Here is a 22,441-nt window from a genome sequence, read left to right as displayed (position 1 = left end):
TGCTGAAGGGAGGCGCTGCCACGATACCCACATCCTGGAAACACCCACCACCTCGCACCATCGCCACACACAGGGAGGGGCGCCTCTGCAGCGTCAGGTGGGCAAGGCCAGTGGCTGCAGTTGGTGGAGAAACCGGGGTTGGCCGGGGGTAGGGGGGTGTCCAGGCAAGAGCTACAGTTTTCAAGGGGAGTAGAAGCAGAAAGAAGGAAAAGAGATGGGGATTGGGGAGCAAGGGACAAAAGGAAACTGAGAGGGCTGAGGGCAAAGAGCTGAGGAAAAAGCCACGGTAGGAAGGGCGTCTTGGGCAGGACGGGCAATCACGTGATTCAGGTTGCATTGTCTTTCACAAACATCTAAAATTCAAAATGCAGTTTCATAATACATACTCTTCCATAGCCCACGATGGTGTGGATTGGCTTCAAGAGTGGATAAACATTTTTCAGGTACCAGTCAAAGGTTTTACATTTCAGTTTTTCCCGGAGCGCAACTCTGGAAGAAATGTCTCCAAAATCTATTCCAGAGTTCTGTAAATAAAACACCAAGTGTTTCTGGGCTTGGACTCATGACAGCTCTGTTAAAGCAAACTAAATACGGCCTGAGAAGGACTCCATATTTCTGTATGTGAGTCCTTGTAGACGAACTGCAACCCAACTTAATAGACAAGATCGAAACTCTAACTTAGGACTGTGCACCTGTAACAACAGCTGGGTCTTGGCCAATCCCAGCAGCCATACTTCAACCACTCATCCACTGTCGAGTGTTCAAACTGTGTTCCAATAAGGCAAACACGGAGCTATAACCAATCCAGCTGTTTCTGTACCTCACCTCCAGTGTCTGCACGCCACTTCCCTTTTTTTTTGGTCTATAAATCTTCTTCCACCACGTGGCTGTGCTGGAGTCTCTGAATCTGCTGTGAATCTGGGTGTTGCCCCATTTGCGAATCATGCATTGCTCAGTTAGACTCCTTTACATTTAATGTGGCTGCAGTTTTTAACAGCACCTTCACTCCACCAGTGGGTATGGACCACGCATAATGGAACTGAGTATTTTTCTGATAGCCTGTGAAGTAACCTTGATATTTTATATTTCCAGAGAAGGTGGAAAAACCTTAAACCCTAGAAAATTCTGCTCTTTCAAATTCTACTCCTTCAAGGCCCGCACAGTGGGGCCACTCAGGTTTCTTTCTCCTCATGAGCTTATGCAGATTGCTCCTATTTGAGATGATATTTACATCAATAAAACCCAAAATACTCCTCACGATAGGGCCAGAAAAGGCCAAAGGAGATTAAAAGAGACTTTTTGGAGATTAAAAGAGCTTATTGACACAAGAAGACTTCTGGAGATTAAAAGAGACTTTCTTAGAAGTGATATTTGTGGGGAATCAATGTAAAATAATACTAAAGAGGCAAATTAGAAAAAGCAGGAACCACTTGTGTATCTGCCTTCTTCCCAGAATTTTCCTTTGGGGCTCATTTCAGATCATCCCATGCAAAAATTTAGATCATCCTTTGATGGTTCAGTGTGTTACAGACAACTCTTCATACAGCTTGGGACAGTCACGGTATGACTCTGTAGAAATAAAAAAGCTAGGGATGTCCTGGAGGGTAGTTTTTTTTCCTATCATACCTTGGCATCCTGGGACATCAGAATCAATTCTTACCCATCTCTCTTCAAACAGTGATCCAACTGTAAGAGGTTATTGGCAGCTTGGATTATGAAAGGAAGCACTTTGGCATCTTTAAATTATAAAGAAGGCTCAGGCATTTCTGCACATTTTTACCATCTCCAGGCCTAGTGATCCCAGTGTTAACCTGGCTCCTGACCCTCGGAGTCCCTCCAGACTTTCTCTTCCAGGTCCCTCCACAGCTGCCCACCATCCTGACTCCCTGGCTTTCTGGGGGCTACATTAGAACCCACTGTGATGGAGGGATGAGTCTGTCAATGCGATGACTCCTCCCTTTGGGCCAACACAGCTCCATATGCTCTAGCCCGGAGCCAGAGCTCAGGGACACCGGACAGCATAGCATGACCTTAAGCAGCCAGTGTATAAGATGTGGGCTTAGCTAAGAAGGCCATCCTTGGCTGGGTGCAGGGGCTGACACTTTCAAACTCAACATTTTGGGAGGCCAGGAGTTCCAGACCAGCCTGGGCAAAATAGCAAGACCCTGTCTCTACCGAAAACACACACACACACACACACACACACACACACACACACACACACACACAACTTAAAAAAGAATGCTATCCTCATTCTTGTGCATCCAGCAAGATGACAGTGCCTTCTCCCACCACCCTACATCACACCTGCTATGTTTATATCTCCCATTATAAAAGAGAGATGAAGAACAGGGAACTTACAAGCCAGATTTCCTTGGTTTGAATCTTACTCTCCACATTACCTTAAACAAGTTTCTTACAACTCTCTGTGCTTCAGCTTCCTCATCTGTAAAACTTAGAATAACAAAAAGAAAACCTATCCCCTACATATGTTGTGACAGCTAATAAGTTAATATATAGAAGGGTCCGGAATGCAGTACTGTACTGTTACATCAATGTTAAGAGCCATTATTATCACACCATCAGGACCTTATTCTAATTATTTAGGGCTGTGATGGCACTTTTGCTTTATCCTGCCCCATTACATAACTGCCACCTCCTCCTCTTTCATTCTTCCGTGCTGCTGTTCAGTTCCATGACTCACCTGGAGAGGTATGTTCCAGGCCAAGTAGACCATGTGTTTGTGCTCATCCATCCAGATTTCCGCCACTCGCAGAGCATTGCGCTTCAAGGCAGGGGTCAGATCCAAGGCGTAGGGCTTGTGGTGTCTCTCTAGGTGAGCAATCCGGGAGCAGGGCAAAATCTCAATCTTCCCTCCACACTGCCACACCTGCAGAAGAAGACAAAAAAAATCACCTGCGCTTCACAGCCAATGGATTGCATAGCTTGCTGACACAAGAAGACTACATTTTAGAACCGTTTTTAAAGAATGTAAGCTCAGTCCTCCCACTCCTGCCTTTATATTGCCTCCTAACCGTCTTATCTAAATCATCTTTCCTTAGAAATCTACCGAACTGCTTCTCTCCTGTCATTCAAACAACTCCTGAAATCATACTTCTTTCAGCAAGTCCTCCTACATGGACCAAAGGAGGGGCCTCTGCTCCCTCACCCCAAGGAAAGTGTCCATGTCCTGAGAGGCGCCATGCCCTGAGCCACTCTCACTGCACTAAGTTCCTCCTGCCCCTTCTCTGCCTGCATGCTAGACATAGGGCAGTGTGGCAGACAGATGCCAAAGTGCCCCCATGGTCCCTCCTCCTGGTGTCTACAGCCTTGCCTGATCCCCTCTCCCTTGAGTGTGGGCCTGTGACATGCTTCTAACCAGCAGAATATGGCAAAGATGGCAGGATGTGCTTGATTGCATGGATCATGAATACACTGCATAAGACTGTAGAGTCCATTTTGCCAAGAGATGCTCTCTCTTGTTGGATTTGAAGAAGGAAGCTGCCATGTTGTCAGCTAACACATGAAAAGGGAAGACATTAAGAGTGGCTTCCAACCCATACCCAGCTTGAAACTGAATGCTTCCTCAGCCTGGAAGACTTTAAGGAACTGAATGCTGCCAATAAGAATGTGAGCTTGAAAGCAGATCTTTCCCCAGTGGAGCCCAGATGAGAACCCAACTGTGGCTGACACCTTGATGGCAGCCTTACAGAAGACCCAGCTAAACTGTGCATGGACCTCTGACCCACAGAAACTGTGAAATAATGAATGCATCTTGCTTTCAAACACTAAGTTGTGATAACATTGTTATACAGCAATAGATAACTAATTTGCGTAACTTGACCAAAAGGTACCATGGCTTATGACCCAATTACAAACATTCGTTTGTACCATCCTGATGGGTATAAAACATACTTGTCAAAACACACATTCTCATATTGAGCTTAGAAAATGTGATGTTCATCTCAGTAGCTAATGGGACTGTCCAATCACATTGGATTGATGTGGTGTCTCCTGTGTCTTCTCTTCACAGCTGCCTACGTGAGCTGCAGTTTCTGGAAGGTAATTAGCCCATAGCAGTGGCTAGCAACCTAGCACACTCACATCAGTGGGAGTGCCTGAGATAACGGTGTGTAGCTCAGGCCCCACTGGTTCAGTTAACTTACCAAAAGAGTGTCCAACTGAGTAGTCAGTCTCATTATCTGACTTTCAAATTGTTTTCATCCTTTTCTCCACTTCTTAAAACCCTGGATTCCCCTTCCTTTACACCCTATTTCCCAGAACAATGAATGAAGTTAAAAAAAAAAAAAAAAGGCTTTGAAATCAGACTGACCTATGTTCAAATTCTGGTTCCATCATTGCACACCTGGCAGCTAGCGTGTTTTGCAGCTGCCAGTTGTGCAATGATGGAAAAAGCTGACCCTCAACTTACTCATCTGCTAAAAGGGCACAGCCACTCTTTGGACTGTCACCAGGACCCAATGACATAACAAGAAATCAGTTATGGCAGCCTCTGAGATAACCTGAAGTACACATTTTCTTTCATTATCCTTCTTTGGCTCTCCTCACTGGCCCCCAGAATGATGTGGAGGTTACATCCAGCTTGCACTTAAATATTATTATTCTCTCTAGCCAAACATTCAAAATCCAAATATAACCTTACTCCAATTTTCCTAGCTGATGGAGGTCTTCACCTCACATGAATTCAGGGAGAAAAATTAACTTTGTCATAAGAAATCTTAAATTCAAGTTAAAAGTCAAGATTGCCGAGGCCAGGTGTGGTGGTTCATGCCTGTCATCCCAGCAATTTGGGAGGCCGGGGCAGGCAGATCACTTGAGGTCAGGAATTTGAGACCAGCCTGGCCAACATGGTGAAACCCTGTCTCTACTAAAAATACAAAAAGTAGCCAGGTGTGTTGTTGTGCACCTGTAATCCCAGCTACTCAGGAGGCTAAGGCAGGAGAATCACTTGAACCTGGGAGGTAGAGCTCACAATGAACCTAGATTGCGCCATTGCACTCCAGCCTGGGCAACAGAGCAAGACTCTGTCTCAAAAGAAAAAAAAAGATTGCCATTTATGAAGTAATGCCCATAATTAGCTTTGCACAAAAGTCTTCAAACTCTGCTCTCAAAATTTATTCCCACTTGCCAAACTCCTTCCATCATCTCTCTCTCTCTCTCTCTCTCCCTCTTTCTCTCTTTCTCTGTCTCTCTCTCTCTCTCTCTCTCACACACACACACACACACACATACATACACACAGACATTAAGCTTCTGATGATAATAATATATTACTTTGTGCCATATACTGTCCTAATACTTTCCATAAATTTAATCCTCACCATACAGGTATCTCCCTTTAAGTAACCTGCCCATGTTTGCCAGCTAGTAAATGACAGAGCTGCATTGTGAACCCAGGAAGTTACATGTCCAGTTCTGGCACAGCGTGTGAAATAAACAAGGTGCTCAACAAATGCTGTTTTTTCTTTCCTACCCATATCTCCCTGCTTCACTTTACACACATTGATGAGCACCATCCCTGCCATGGCCACTAGATGTCAGAATAAAGCGCTCTATGCAGCTCTGATATTCAAGATCTGCTACTGGAGAAAGATCCTAATAAGTGCTTAGAAGTTTTAAAAGGCAAATAGTCACACACAAACAAAGAAGCTGGATATGGGCAGAACTGCTTGCTCCAAAGAAAAGGAAAAGGATGACCCTATATTTTAAGCAAATTCCATTTTAAAAATCACAAAGTATTAAAATAAATAGAACGTATTGTAGAAACTGAAATGGCAGTGTTTTATGTATGTTTGGGAGAATGAAAACAGAGAGACTCAGCCTAGGTGCAGAAGGAGAGAACAAAGCAGAAGGAACTCAGAAATAATGAGGGCTTTGGGTCCTAAGTTGAAGAATTGGAGAATTCACCTAAAGCTCTGGTAGGTAGGAAAACCCAGCCAGAGTGTAACTAGGGTCATCCTCAACACTTTGCTAAGTACCATACATAAAGTATTTTTGCATTTATATTTTTTGTGTTAGAGACTACTTGTACTCCCAAAGTCTATTCTGCTCTACATCTCCAGTTATAGAAGAAACACCTGGGCATATAACCCACTAACTAAAGTCTATATTTCCCAGACTCCTTTGCACACAGGTGTGGCCATGTGACTAGGTAATGGCCAATAGAATATGAAAAGAAACAATACACACAACTTTCAGGTAGTGCTCTTAAAAAGAAAGAGCTTGCTCTCTCTCTTCCCCCTTTTCTCTCCCTACCGGCTAGAATACAAATACAGTGTTGAGTGTGGCAGGACCACAAAATAAAAGTCTTGGTCCCTATCACCCTAGAGCTGCCATATCAATCCTGAACTGCTTATGTTCAAACTGTTATAGGAAAGAGTAATTAGTTTCTATCATGTTGAAGCTTCTGTTATTTTAGCTTCTGTCAGAGAAGCTGAGTGAGCATTCTAATTAATATCTTTATAAAATTATATCAAATTCATTATTACATTGTGACTGTACCATCATTCTTATGAGGTACATTAAACAAAATGCTTCTCTCCATTTCACAAATGGGAAAACTGATCAGACCACTGTATTTGTCTGTTTTCACACTGCCATAGAGAACTGCCTGAGACTGGGTAATTTACATAGGAAAGAGGTTTCGTTGATTCACAATTCATCACGGCTAGAGAGGTGTCAGGAAAATTACAATCATGGCAGAAGACGAAGAGGAAGCAAGGCACCTTCTTCACAAGGCGGCAGGAAGGAGAATGAATGCAGGAGGAACTACCAAACACTTATAAAAACCATCAGATCTTGTGAAAACTCACAATCAGGAGAACAACCTGGTGGAAACCCTCCCATCATGATCCAATTACCTCCACCTGGTCTCTCCTTTGACATGCGGGGATTGTGTGGATTATAATTTAAGATGAGATTTGAGTTGGGACACAAAGCCTAACCATATCAACCACCATCCAATAAAAGTTAGTTTTCTCTGCCAAAGAATGATTATGGCTTAAGGTATAACCCAGACAAGACTCAAAAGTTCATTTGTTAACATTAAATGTGGAGTCCTGAGTGGGTCCTTATTGGGTACAGTACATGGCTATGGGGTCTTCAGTTTCAGTTAGAAAGAAATTAAAGAGAGTGGAATGAAATAAACTCTAGATGGGAAATTACTTTGTTCCTCCAGACACCGCAATGGACCAGAGATCACATTGTCACAAGCACAGAATTTCAGGGCTTGGAGGGGAAAAAAAGGTCATCTTATAGAAGCTTAGTCCACAGTGAGTTAGTAGAGACAGCATTAGAACTCAGGGTCAGTGTTTATTACAATACCACCCTGACATTCTTATTATTGTCACTTTTACCATTAAACATTTATTGAGTGTAAACCGTGTATCACTCACCATACGAGGTGCTTGATGCAGGAGGTAAGGTTTAGAGGGCTTGTATGTTGCACACAAACTCTTGAGTGGCAAAGCAGGATTTTGACTTACGTCTGTCTGTCTCCAATACCTGTGTAATTTCCACTACTTTCCATTGCCTCTTTTAAGAGTTCAACCTTAGCTTGAAAGATGAAAGATGAACTACCGAGAACAAACACAAACCCACAGGCCAGCCCCTTCTAATCAGGCCCTGAAGATTATACCAAAAAGGTAAAAGAGATACTGTGGAATTGATATTTTATCCACAAAACCTCTTCTAAATTGATCCTGATGCATGAAAATTTATTGGCCCTAATTCTTCACACCATTTTAGGGTTGGCCATGTGACTTATACTCTGAAATAGCTTGCTACTTCTAAACCTAGGCCTTACAAGACTTCACATGGTCCCATTGGCCCTCTTGTACACCATAAGAAGAGCTTTCTGTCCTAGGTAGCTGCTATCCCACATTTGCCTGAGCCCCAGAGTGAACATGTGTGGATCACAGCCATTCCGTCTGAGCCAGCTGGATCTGCAAATCTGTGAGAATTGATTATTGTTGCTTTAAGGCACTCAGTTTGGGTTGATTTATTGCATGACATTTTTTGGCAAGAGTTAACCAACACACTGACATATTTTGAATCTGCACTTGTAATTTCTCTATTTTTCTTGGTTTGCATCCTGAATTCCCTTATAGAGCACAAAAATTCAGGTTGGGAGAGGTGGTGGAGCAAGATGGTGGAATAGAAGGCTCCACCAATCGTCCCCCTGACAAGGATACGAATTTAACAACTATCTACACAAGCAAAGCACCTTCATAAGAACCAAAAAATCAGGTGAACACTCACAGTACTCATATTTTAACTTGATATTGCTGAAAGAGGCACTGGAGAGGGAGAAAGGACAGTGGTGAATCACTGATGCTACCCCTCCCCCATCCCCACTAGCTGCAGTGTGGTGTAGACAGCACTTCTGTGTGTTGGAGAAGGAAGAGCACAGCAATTGTGAGGCGTTGAACTCAGTGCTGTCCTGTTAGAGCAGAAAGGAAAACTGAACCAAACTCAGCTGCTGCCCACCCAAAGAGGGAGCATTTACACCAGCCCCAGCCAGAGGGAAATCACTGATCCCAGAAGTAGGACGTTGAGTTCCCCCGAACCTCGCCACCAGGCTACAGTGCTCTGAGTCTCCAAGTAAGCCTGAAAGGCAGTCTAGGCAACTATTAGGTGAATCCTAGTGCTGAACTGGGCCCAGAGACAGTGAATTGCGGGTGGGGAGGCAGGTCACACAACCTACTGAAACACCAGCTGGGGCCACTAAGGGAGTACTGGCATTACCCGTCGCCTAACCCCAGGATGCACAACTCGCAGCTCCAGAAGAGACCCCTTCCTTCCATTTGAGGAGAGGGGAGGGAGAAGTGAGGAGGACTTTGACTGCATCTTGGATACCAGCTCAGCTACAGCAGGCTAGGAAATCAGTCAGAGTTGTGTGGTCCCCGGTCCAGGCCCTAGCTCCCAGCTGACATTTCTAAACATACCCTGGCTAGAAGGGAGCTCACTGCCTTGAAGGGAAGGACCCAGTCCTGGCAGCATTTATCACCTGCTAGGTGAAAAGCCCCGGGACACTGAACAACTAGCAGCAATACCCAATACTACACTGAGGGCCTTGGGTGAGTCTCTGAGACTTGGTGGCTTTAGGTACCAGCTTGGCCACAGGTGGGTAGAGCACCAAGCAGTCTCTTGGGGGTCCCTGATTCCAGGACTTGACTCTTACATGGCATTTCTGAACCTGCTCTGGGCCAGAAGGGAGCCCACTTCCCTGATGGGTGAGTCCTAAGCCAGGCAGCATTCATCATAAACTAACCTGAGAATCCTTGGGCCCTAAGGGAACATGAGTGGTAGTCTGGCAGTACTTCCTGTGGGCCTGTGGTGGCACTGGCCTCTAACTTTGGAAAGAAGAGGGAAGAGTAGGAAGGAATGTGTCTTGTGGTTTGAGTGCCAGCTCAGCCACAATATAATAAAACATGAGGTAGACTTTTAAGGTATTTTACTTTAGTTTCTGACTGCCAGACAGCACCCCTGGACCCACTTGGGACCTGGAGGAATACATGGCCCTGAAAGGAAGGACACAGGCCTGTGTCCTGTGTCCTGGCTTTGCCACCTACTGATTGTAGAGCACCAGGGTCTCAAGGGAACATAGGAAGTATGCAGTGAGTGGTCACAGCAGGCCTTGGGTGAGACCCAGTCCTGTGCTAGCTTCAGGTCTGACCCAGAGCAGTCGCAGTGGAGGTGGTCACGGAGGTGCTTGTGTCACTGCACCCCCAGCTCTAGGTAGCTCAGAACAGAGAGAGACTCCGTTTGTTTGGGAGAAAGTAAGGGAAGGGAACAAGGGTCCCTGCCTGGTAATCCAGAGAATTCTTCCAGATCTTGTCCAAGACCATCAAGGTGGCACTTCCATGAGTCTGGAAGAACCACAGCATTACTGGGCTTAGGGTGCCCCCTAAAGTAGGTACAGCTTAGATCATGACACCCACGTCTTTTTGCATATCTGGAAAGTCTTTCCAAGAAGGATGGGTACAAACAAGCCTAGACAGTAAAGGCTACAATAAGTAGTCTTTACTTACAACAAGCAGCCTAACTCTTCAATGCCCAGACACAGAAGAACATCTACAAGTATCAAGATAATTCAGGAAAACATGATCTCACCAAATGAACTAAGGGACCAATCCTAGAGAGAGACATGGGACCATTCAGACAGAAAATTTAAAATAGCTGTTTTGAGGAAACTCAAAGAAGTTCAAGATGATACAGAGAAGGAATTCAGAATTCTATCAGATAAATTTAACAATGAGATGGAAATAACAGAAAAGAATCAAGCAGAAATTCTGGAAATGATAAATGCAATTGGTATACTCAAGAATGCGTCAATGTCTTTTAATAGCAGAATTGGTTAAACAGAAGGGAGATTCAGTAAACTTGAGGACAGGCTATTTGTAAAATACATAGTCAGAGGACAAAAGAAAAAAGAACACAAAACAATGAAGCATGCCTACAGGATCTAGAAAATAGCCTCAAAAGGACAAATCTAAGAGTTATAGGCCTTAAAGAGGAGGTAGAGAAAGAGAAAGGGGTAGAAAGTTTATTCAAAGGGACAACAATACAGAACTTCCCAAACCTAAAGAAAGATATCAATGTCCAAGTACAAGAAGGTTACAGAATGCTAAGCAGATTTAACCCAAAGAAAACTACCTCAAGGCATTTAATAATCAAACTCCCAAAGATTAAGGATAAAGAAAGGATTCTAAAAACAACATACAATGCAGCTCCTATACTTTCTGATAGCAGACTTTTCCGTGGAAACCTTACAGGCCAGGAGAGAGTAACATGATATTTGTAAAGCATTGAAGGAAAAAACTTTTACCCTAGAGCATCATATACAGTGAAAATATCCTTCAGACATGAAGGAGAAATAAAGACTTTCCCATACAAACAAAAGCTGAAGGACTTCATGAACACCAGACCTATCCTACAAGAAATGCTAAAGGGAGTACTTCAATCAAAAAGAAAAGGACGTTAATGAGCCATAAGTAATCACCTATAGGTATAAAATTCACTAGTAATAGTCAGTACACAGAAAAACACAGAATATTATAACACTGTAACTGTGGTGTATAAACTACACTGATCCTAAATAGAAAGTCTAAATAATGAATCAATCAACAATAATAACTACAAAACCTTTTCAAGACATAGTACAGTGAGATATATAAATAGAAATGACAGAAAGTTAAAAAGCAGGGGACGAAGTCAAGGTGTAGAGTTTTTATTTGTTGTTGTTTTTTTTTTTTCCACTTGTTTGGTTGTCTGTTTATATAAATAGTGTTAAGCTGTCATCACCTTAAAATAATGGGTGATAAGATAGTATTGCAAGCCTAATGAGAATCCCAAACGAAAAACATACAACAGATACACGAAAAAATAAAAAGCAAGAAACTAAATCATATCAACAGAGAAAATCACCTTCACTAGAGGAAGACAGGAAAAAAAGAAACAAGAAAAGACCACAAAGCAACCAGAAAACAGATGACAAAATAGCAGAAGTCCTTTCTTATCAATAATAACATTGAATGTAAATGGACTTAACTCTCCAATCAGGACATAGAGTGGCTGAATGAATGAAAAAACAAGACCCGCTGATCTGTTGCCTAAAAGAAACATACTTCGCCTATAAAAATACACATAAACTGAAAATAAAGGGATGGAAAAAGATATTCCATACCAATGAAAACCAAAGAAAAGCAGGAGTAGTTATATTTATATCAGACAAAATAGATTTCAAGACAAAAACTATAAGAAACAAGGAAGGTCGCTATATAATAATAAAGGGGTCAATTTAGCAAGGGGGTATAACCATTTTAAATATAAATGCACCCAATACTGGAACATCCAGATATATAAAGCAAATATTATAGGAGCTAAATAGAGAGATAGGCCCCAGTACAATAATAGCTAAAGACTTCAACATCCTATTTTCAGCACTGGACAGATCTTCCAGACAGAAAATCAACAAAGAAACGTCAGACTTAATCTGTACTATAGACACAGTGTCTCTAATACATACTTACAGACATTTCATCCAGTGGCTGCAGAATACACATTCTTCTCCTCAGCACATGGATCATTCTCAAGGACAGACCATATGTTAGGTCACAAAACAAGTCTTAAAACATTCAAAAAATAAAAATAATAGCAAGCATTGTCTCTGACCACAGTGGAATAAAACTAGAAATCAATAACAAGAGAAATTTGGGAAACTATACAGACAAATGGAAATTAAACAATATGCCCCTGAATGACCAGTGAGTCAATGAAGAAACTAAGAAGGAAACTGGAAAATTCATTGAAACAAATGATAATGGAGACACAACATAACCAAAACCTATGGACTACAGCAAAAACAGTACTAAGAGGGATGTTTACAGCACTAAGCGCCTACATCAAAAAGAGTAAAAACTTCAAACAAACAATCTAATGATGAATCTTAAAGAACTAGAAAAGCAAGAGGAAACCAAACCCAAAATTGTAATAGAAAATAACTAATAGATGCCATTTGTCAATTTTTTTCTTTTGTTGCTATTGCTTTTGGCATCTTTGTCATGAAATCTTTGCCCATCCCTATATCCTGAATGGTATTGCCTAGGTTGTCTTCCAGGGTTTTTATAGTTTTGGGTTTTACATGTAAGTTTTTAGTCCATCTTGAGTTAATTTTTGTATATGGCATAAGGAAGAGGTCCAGTTTCAATCTTCTGAATATGGCTAGCCAGTTATCCCAGCACCATTTATTGAATAGGGAATCCTTTCCCCATTTCTTGTTTTTGTCACATTTGTTGAAGATCAGATAGTTATAGGTGTGCAGTCTTTTTTCTGGGTTCTCTATTCTGTTCCATTGGTCTATGTGTCTGTTTTTGTACTAGCACCATGATGTTTTGGTTGTCGTAGCCCCATAGTATAGTTTGGAGTCAGGTAGCTATTATTAAAAAGAAAAAAATAACAGATGCTCGCAAAGTTGTGAAAAAAAAGGAATGCTTGTCTACTGTTGATGGGAGTGTAAATTAGTTCAGCCATTGTAGAAGGCACTGTGGTGATTTCTCAAAGATCTAAAGATAGAGATACCATTCAACCCAGCAATCCCTTTACTGGGTATATACCCAAAGGATTATAAATCATTCTATTATAAAGACACATACATATGTATGTTCATTGTAGAACTATTCACAATAGCAAAGACATGAAATCAACCTAAATGCCCAACAATGATAGACTGGATAAAGAAAATGTGGTACATATACACCAACGAATACTATGCAGCCATAAAAGATGAAATCATGTCCTTTGCAAGGACATGGATGGAGCTAGAGGCCATTATCCTTAGCAAACTGACACAGGAACAGAAAACCAAATACCACACGCTCTTACTTTTAAGGGGAAGCTAAATGATGAGAACACATGGACACAAAGAGGGGAACAACTCACACTGAGGCCTTTTGGAGGGTGGAGGGTGGAAGGAGGGAGAAGATAAGGAAAAATAAGTAATGGAGACTAAGCTTAATCTGTAGGTGATGAAATAATCTGTACAATAAACCCCCATGACACAGGTCTACTGATATAAAAAACCTGCACTAGTACTCCTGAGCTTAAAATGAAATTTAAAAAATAAAAAAGAAATAATAAAGATCAGAGTAGAAATAAATGAAATTGAAATAAAAAATACAAAAAAGTCAATGAAACAGTCCAGGCATGGTGACTCACGCCTGTAATCCCAGCATTTTGGGAGGCTGAGGCGGGTGGATCACGAGGTCAGGAGATTGAGACCATCCTGGCTAATACGGTGAAACTCCGTCTCTACTAAAAATACAAAAAAATTAGCTGGGCATGGTGACAGGCACCTGTAGTTCCAGCTACTCAGGAGGCTGAGGCAGGAGAATGGCGTGAACCTGGGAGGCGGAGCTTGCAGTGAGCCAAGACTGTGCCACTGCAGTCCAGCCTGGGCAATAGAGCAAGACTCCATCTCAAAAAAAAAAAAAAAAAAAAAAAAAAAAAAAAAAAAGGAACAACAACAACAAAAATCAATGAAATAAAAAGTTGGTTTTTTGAAAAGTTCAACAAAATTGACAAACCTTTATCCAGACTAACTAAGAAAAAAAGAGAGAATATCTAAATAAATATAATCAGAGGTGAAAAAGACATTACAACTGATACTACATAAATTCAAAGGAACATTACTGGCTACTATAAGCTACTGTATGCCAATAAGTTGGAAAATCTAGAAGAAATGGACAAATTCCTAGACACAATGAACCTCGTTCAAGATTGAACCAGGAAAAACATCCTGAACCTGAACAGACCAATAACAAGTAATGAGATCAAAGCTGTAATAAAGTTTCCCAGTAAAGGAAAACCTGGGACTCAGTGGTTTCACTGTTGATTTCTACTGAACATTTAAAGAAAAACTAACCAATCCTACTTAAATTTTTCAAAAAAATAGAGGAGGGAACATTTCCAAACTCATTCTATGAGGCCAGTATTACCCTGATACCAAAACCAGACAAAAACACATTAAAAAAAGAAAAGAAAAGAAAACTGCAGACCAATATCTCTGATGAACATTGGCACAAAAATCCTCAATAAAATATTAGCAAACTGAATGTGACAATACATTAGAAAGGTCATTCATCATGAACAAGTGGGATTCATCCCTGGGATGCAAGTATTGTTCAATGCATGCAGATCAATCAATGTGAAACATCATATCAACAGAATGAAGGACAAAAACCATGTGATCATTTCAATTGATGCTGAAAAAGCATTTGATAAAATTCAACAACTATTCATGATTTAAAACTCCTCAAAAAACTATGTATAGAAGAAACATACCTTAACATAATAAAAGCCGTATACAACCCACAGCTAATATCATACTGAACAGGGAAAAAATGAAAGCCTTTCCTCTAAGATCTGGAATATGACAAAGATGCCCATTTTCACCACTGTTATTCAATGTACTACTGGAAGTCCTAGCTAGAGCAATTAGACAAGAGAAATAAATAAAGGCATCCAAATTGGAATGGATGAAGTTCATGTTATCCTTGTTTGCAGATGACACAATCTTTTATTGGAAAAACCTAAAGACTCCACCAAAAAACTATTAGAATTGATAAACTCAGTAAAGTTGCAAGATGGAAAATCAACATCCAAAAATCAGTAGCATTTCTGTATGCCAATAGTGAACAATCTGAAAAGAAATGTTTAAAAGTAATTCCATTTACAATTGCCACAAATAAAATTAAATACCTAGGAATTAAGCAAAGAAGTAAAAAATATCTCTATAATGAAAACTATAAAACACTGATGAAAAACATTGAAGAGGACACCAAAAAATGGAAAGATATTCCATGTTCATGGATTGGAAGAATCAATATCATTAAAATGTCCATACAAGCCAAAGCAATATACGGATTCAATGCAATCCCTATCAAAATGCCAATGACATTCTTCACAGAAATAGAAAAAACAATTCTAAAATTTATGCGGAACTGCAAAAGACCCAGAATAACCAAAGCCATGCCTAGCAAAAAGAACAACACTGGAGGAAACACATTACCTGACTTCAAATTATACTACAGAGCTATAGTAACCAAAACAGCATGAAAACAGCATGGTACCGGCATAAAAACAGACACATAGACTAATGAACCACAATAGAGAACCCAGAAACAAACCCACATGCCTATAGTGAACTCATTTTTGACAAAGATACCAAGAACATACACTGGGGAAAAGACAGTTTCTTCAATAAATTGTGCTGGGAAAACTGGATATTCATATGCAGAAGAATGAAAGTAGGTCTGTATCTCTCACCATACACAAAAATAAAATGAAAATAGATTAAAGACTTAAATCTGAGACCTCAAATTATGAAACTACTACAAGAAAAAAATGAGGACAATCTCTAGGACACTGGTCTGGGGAAAGATTTCTTCAGCAATACCCCACGAGTACAGGCAACCAATACAAACACTGACAAATGGAATAACATCAAGTTAAAAAGCACAGCAAAAGACACAATCAACAAAGTGTAGAGACAGCCCGCGAAATGGGAGAAAATATTTGCAAACTACCTATCTGGCTAGGGATTAATAACCAGAATATATAAGGAGCTTAAACAACTTTATAAGTAAAAATTTAATAATCCAATCCAAAAATGAGCAAAAGATTTGAATAGACATTTCTCAAAGGAAGACATACAAATGGCAAACAGGCATGTGAAAAGATGCTCAACATCACTGATCATCAGATAAATGCAAATCAAAACTACAGTGAGATATCATCTCACTCCAGTTAAAATGGCTTATATCCAAAAGACAGGCAATAAAAATGCTGGAGAGGATGTGGAGAAAAGGGAACCCTCGTCCACTGTTGGTAGGAATGTAGATTAGTACAACCACTATGGAGGACAGTTTGTAGGTTCCTCAGAAAAAAAAAAAAAAAATGTATATATAGAGCTACCATATGATCCAGCAATCCCACTCCTGGGTATATACCCAAAAGAAAGGAAATCACTAAATCAAAGAGATAGCTGCACTCTTTTGTTTGTCGCAGCACTGTTCACAACAGCCAAGATATGGAAGAAATCTGTGTCCATCAACAGATGAATGGATAAAGAAAATGTAGTACACAATAGAGTACTATTCAGCCATTAAAAAAAAGAATGAGGTTCTGTCACTTGCAACAACATGGATGGAACTGGAGATTATTATGTTAAGTGAAATAAGTCAGGCACAGAAAGACAAACACTGTATTTCTCACTTACGTGTGAAATTTAAAAATCAAAACAATTGAACTTATGGGCCTAGAGAGCAGAAGGATGGTTACCAGAGGCCGGGAAGGGTAACCGGGGGAGATGGGGATGGTTAACGGGTACAAAAATAATAGTTACAAAGAATGAATAAGACAAATAACACCTACTATTTGATGGCACAATAGGATGACTATAGTTAATAACAATTTAATTTTGTATTTTAAAATAACTTAAAGAATATAATTGGATTGTTTGTAACACGAAGGATAAATGCTTGAGGGGATGGATACCCCATTCTCCATGACATGATTATTATTCATTGCATGCCTGCATCAAAACACCACATGCACACCCTAAATATATACACCTACAATGCACCCAGGAAAATTTAAAATTTCATTTATTGTAATTTAGGTTGTTCATGTGATCTAAACAAGCATGGGAAGCAGTCAGGGGCAGACAACCGGCATCACTGCGGAAGTGTGAAGCCAGTATTTTTCCAGACACACAGAAGTTGGTCAGAACTAGCACTGGTTTGAGGATTTATAGCGCTGGTTTGAGGATTTATATCTCAGCACAAACTCAGGCTATCATGTCAGCTGCTCTGGCTGTGAGTACAGAAGCAGGCTGGCTGCCCACATGTCTGCATTCCCTGGTCACACTGCCCACTCCTGTTTTTGCTGTCTTTGGCCTTCTAGAGAATTGACTGCTCCAAGGTTAAATCTATCCCAGGAGATGCGTGAAAAATGCCCAGAGTCCTCAAGTGAAATAGGGACATCTATCTATTCAGTCCCAACTTGACCCCTTCCCACCCACACCTCCCGGATTATATGGGCTATACCAGGAGTGTCCACTCCAGAAGTCCTATTGCCCCCCGTCCTTGGCCCAGTCGCCTGGAAACATGAGAATGTATCCACCTTCAAGCCAATGACATTCAGCCTTGTTCTAGGATTCTAGGGGTCCTACGACCTTTCTATTATTCCCCTTTCTGCCTTGTCCCATAAAGAGAAGGGAAATGTACACACCCGCAGGCTAAGCTCCACGTTCTCTCCTCCATAGATGAGCATTCCACCATCCAGAGACCCGATCTCTCCCAGGAAGTGCCTGTCAGCAGCCAGGATGCCCATGATTGAAGGACTCCTACAGAGCACACAGCAAGAGTCATTAATCTCTCCATGAGGAGCGGAGGTGAGGGGTGGGATGCTCAATGAGTATTTGGGCTTCAGAACTCTACCTAAGTCTGTTCTTATCATGAAGGCCCTCCCTAAACTCTCAGGCTGGACTAAGCGCATGCAGCTTTCCCTGGCCCACTGTGTTATCATAACCCTTCTCAAAATATATTGAAATTACATCTTTTTCACCTTGGTATCCTTACTTCATAGCCAGATAATGCTTGAAATGGCCAAAATGTTTTCCAAAGTTTTAAATATTTTGCTTGATTTTTGCCTGAAAGTCCCTAAATATCCCAAAGTGTCTGTGATTTCTTAACTGGGATGACTTCTATCCCTTGTCCTTCACTTCATCCCCTCCCCTCCTTCCACGTCACCCCAAGTACTACCACCAAAGATAAACAAAATCCATGCAGTTCATTCCTGCCTTCCCACGTGCTTCTCAAGTTCCCTGAACCTCCTCAGACTTACTTCACTGGGGCAGTGACATCATGCCGATCAATCCAGGCTTGTGGCAGTGCATCGTAGCGGCACCAGAGTTCCCAGTTAAACCCATCAACTGCCAGTTCATACTTATCCAGTTTGAAGGTGTCAAAACAAATGTTGTCAAACACAGGAGACACAATCACGGTGCGGTCTTCCTGAATCCGAGCTAAGATTGGCTCTGCCCTAGAAGAAGAGTGTGCAGCAAGCCCAGCTTGGGTATGAGGACAAGCAGTAGGAGACAGCAGATAAAGCCGTTTCAAGCACCTTGCTATCATTGCCCTGACATTGAGTACCTCCTCCATTTAGGCTGTGCTGGGTTGTGAGTAGAACTCTCCAGAGTCCAGAGAATCTCTGTACCTTTTGGGATAGCTGAAGCTGCTAGCAGCCAACCCGCGTCAAGAACAGGTTTGAAATTAGTACCCAAGTAGCATCCCCAGGCCGTTGTGAAGCAGCATTATCAGTATGTATATTACTCCTTGAATTTACTCCTTGAATTTACAGTTAAAGACACAATGTCTAGTTAAGTGAAGTGACTTACTCAAATTCACAAAGTATTTGGCAAAGTCAGAATTATGATCCAACTGTCAATACTCTCCACCATGCTACTTCTCTTAGCCAAGCAAAATGCCTGCATAAAAGCATGCTCCTTTGGAGAGTCCCTTTATTTAAGGCCCAGTACTGACTTTCCCTATGTCCACAGTATCCTGTCCTGTGTTCTGTACATGCACAATGTCTCCTCTCTGCCCTTTCCAGAAGAATCAGCCTCTTTGAGCCTTACCACCCAACATTGACTTCAATGTGAGCATCCAAGATGGCGACCACGTCTGCTGTGGCAGCTTCCCAGCCAGTGTTGCGGGCTTGAGCAAGACCTTTCCTCTCAGGATGCCGTATTATTTTCAGTAGTCCTGGATACTTCTGGTTGTAAAGCTTAATCTTCTCATCCAAGTGTACCTTTAGTTCTCCTGTCAATCAAGTGCACACCTATAGCAATTCTGAGTGCAACAATCAATGTGATACAAAAGTTTTATACTATCATATAATCGTGACTGGACTACCTCCAGCATAAAATGGGCAATTCTAAGAGTCAGCTAGAAAATAAGTCGTATTTCCCCTGCACCTGCCTGTCTTCTCCCTTTCACCTGAGGTGTACTGTGATCATTCCTAATTTCCTTTCCCTCACAGTTAAACTATCTTAGAAAGATAATACTGCTTACTACATGTCAGGCACTGTTGTAAGTGCTTTTTCACATTGAGAAGTTCTTGAGAGAATGAGTAGGACAGATCTAGCCCAAGGTGCACACGTTGACGGACAACACTGCAGGAAGGCCTGGAACATCTTCATAGCTAAACTCTCAAGACTCTAGAGAATCCATAAATGACGAAAATTGTTTTGTTTTGGATATTCCCAGTTGACCTACTTAAGGACCAACTGGGACAGAATGCACAGATTAATCTCTTTGCCAGCTTCTAGCTAGTAAATTTAGCCCAAAAATTATGCAAACAAGATTCACTATTCCCAGATTGTTCTCAGGTAGTTTTCTTCCCTCTCTTTTAATAAAGCTTGTCTGTGGCTTTGTTCTTGGGCTCAGCCTACCGCCGACTTCCTCGCGTGTAAGAAAACAACTTTCATGCAAATCACTGAACCGTATGCAAAATATCTAGCCAAATGACTCTGAGTTACTCGTTGATAAAATTTAGTTAATTCTGAAAGTATCTCATGTGGTCGGCACTACAATATCCCCACTTTACAGATAAAGAAACTGAGGCACAAAGAGTTTTAAAAACTTTTCCAAGTCACGTACCTAGTAAGTGGTATGCCCTGGATGTGAACCTATGCTGTGTTTAGCCCCCAGAACACACTGCCTCAAGAACTCTGAGTATCTGGCTGGGTTTATTAAGTCCTCCCTCCCTCTCCTCTCCTCTCTCCCCATAGCCAAGGAATGAGGTTCTTGCTGGTTCCTCTCTCAAAAGAAGAGCATATTCACGAGACCCAGAGTGATCAAGACCTGGAATCAACACCTAAGTGACTGTGGCAGTAAAATTTACCCCATTTTAGATCTGCTGCACTCAGGAGTGATTGTCTCAATTATTGAAGGTGCCAAGCAGAGCCGGTACATCTAAGGCTGTTTGCTTCTTCTGGGAGTGAGCTGGGGTAGCCAAGGTGGCCAGTCTGTACACCTACCCAGGCACTACTTTTAGTCAGTAATCCACAGGAGGTGCCACTGAACCTGAATATCTAGATTCTAATTCAGTCACTACATCGTTCTGTGTCACTTCCCATTGGATGTGTCTGTTTCTTCAACTTAGAGAAAAGTACCATGGTGGGCACGGTGGCTCATGCCTATAATCCCAACACTTTGGGAGCCCGAGGCAGAGGAGTGCTTGAGCCCAGGAGATTGAGACCAGCCTGGGCAACAGAGTGAGATTCTGTTTCTTTTTCAGAAAAAAAATATATATATATAAATTTAAGAAATTCAGGAAAGGTACCAGATAGTCTGGACCCTTCCAACTCCAAATTTTTATGAGCCATAGATTCTGAGTCACCTCCTGAAAAATAATGCCTATCATATAGCACAAAAATTAAGGATGCCTCAATGGGTTTTCTGAAGACAACCTATGCTCCCTTCCCAGCTTTGCCCTCCTACTGGTCTCCTCCCCAAAACCTGTTATTCCAAGCTGGTCAGCTCAGGGTGCTTCTGGATTCCTCATTTGTGTTCACACCTTTCTTTCGGCACTCCCTAGTTCTCCACCCCAACCCAGTTTCCAAGTCTTCCCTCGTTTTCTCTGCTGTCTCAAATCCTATGAAGCCTTCAAGTCCCAATCCAAGCCTGCCTCCTCCAGGAACCTTTCTTAGATCATCACACCCCCTACCCCTACACCACGCTTTCTTTCACTGACAGTTCACTCGGTTTGTCACATCATTCTTCACACACTGAAGTATCTTTCCACAGATGTGTCTTGCTTCATTAAGATGGAAACTTGAACTCTCTGAAATCCTCTTCCCTGCCCACTGCCTGGCACATGGTAGAAACTCAACATGTAGTTGTTGATTGTGAAATGTTCCTAAAATTAGGAAGAAAATACAGCATTCCATCTACCTTGATATAATTTTTTAAAAGCTTACACCTCATCTAACACTTGAGTGGCATTTAACATGTAAGCTCAAAATATTTGAGTGACGTGAATAAGCTTAACATCTAGGGAAAGACAGAAAGGAGGCAAACCTCTGGCACCAGGTTGTGGCATTTCAAAAGTACTGCAAATAATACTGAGATAGGCGAGGAGCAGAACAGTAGCATGTAATGGGAACAGGCTCTCTCCTGAGGCCTTCACACATATGATTTAATCCCAAAAGTGGTCCTATCAAGTAGGCACCAGTATTTCCTGGTGTTACAGATGCAGAAACTGAGGTGAGAAGTGGCTGAGTCACTTGCCCCCAAATTCACATGGATAGTGAGTTTCTCCTTCTGTAGGCATGATAAAGACTTCCATTTATTTTCCTGTTTAACACAAAACAGAGATTTGAGTTATGCTCAGTGTGGGCTCAGTTTGGCTGGTGTTTTTGTGGTTAATGACAGAGACTCTCTAATTCCTGTCCCTGTAACACCAAAGAATGGCTGACATTCCCCTTTTCTGGGACCATCCAAACAAATCATCTCTGTGGAAAACCAACGTGGGTTTCAGATCTAAATGAGAGGAATGTGTTATAATGGAGTGCCGTTTAGAACAGTAAGAAAGCTTTGGTGTTTCTTTATGTGTCTACACTGTTTGTAATCTTGTATTTTTTTATTTTATTGTTCCACAGGAAAAAGTCCTGAATTAAGTCTTATCTACACCCCATAGAACACAGAGTATAGGCCATAGAGTATAGTGTTGACATTTTCTTTTTTAACAGAAAAAGATAACTTTCACACTATTCCAGCTGAATTCTTGTGTTTGCCTCAAGAAGACCCTGAGTCCCAAAGAGGTGAGGGGACTGGCCTGCGGTTGTCTCAGGCAG

General features: G+C 41.5%; 1 protein-coding gene across 1 annotated transcript in view; it reads right to left on the bottom strand.

Moving 5' to 3' along the window:
• GALNT8 (polypeptide N-acetylgalactosaminyltransferase 8) overlaps positions 1–22,441 on the bottom strand; it is a 65,028-nt gene that overhangs the window by 12,382 nt on the left and 30,205 nt on the right. The window contains exons 4-8 of the mRNA XM_045364568.2: positions 19,220–19,403; positions 18,427–18,624; positions 17,812–17,926; positions 2,705–2,890; positions 387–524 (exon numbers count right to left, since the gene is read on the bottom strand). Of these exons, the coding sequence (XP_045220503.2) occupies positions 387–524; positions 2,705–2,890; positions 17,812–17,926; positions 18,427–18,624; positions 19,220–19,403 (821 nt within the window). The remainder of the gene's footprint in view (positions 1–386; positions 525–2,704; positions 2,891–17,811; positions 17,927–18,426; positions 18,625–19,219; positions 19,404–22,441) is intronic.

This window comes from Macaca fascicularis, chromosome 11 (genome assembly GCF_037993035.2).
Source record: "Macaca fascicularis isolate 582-1 chromosome 11, T2T-MFA8v1.1".
NCBI classification, from domain to species: domain Eukaryota; kingdom Metazoa; phylum Chordata; class Mammalia; order Primates; family Cercopithecidae; genus Macaca; species Macaca fascicularis.
Note: the sequence above shows the minus strand (reverse complement) of the source record. Positions and strands in the feature narration are given on the sequence as shown.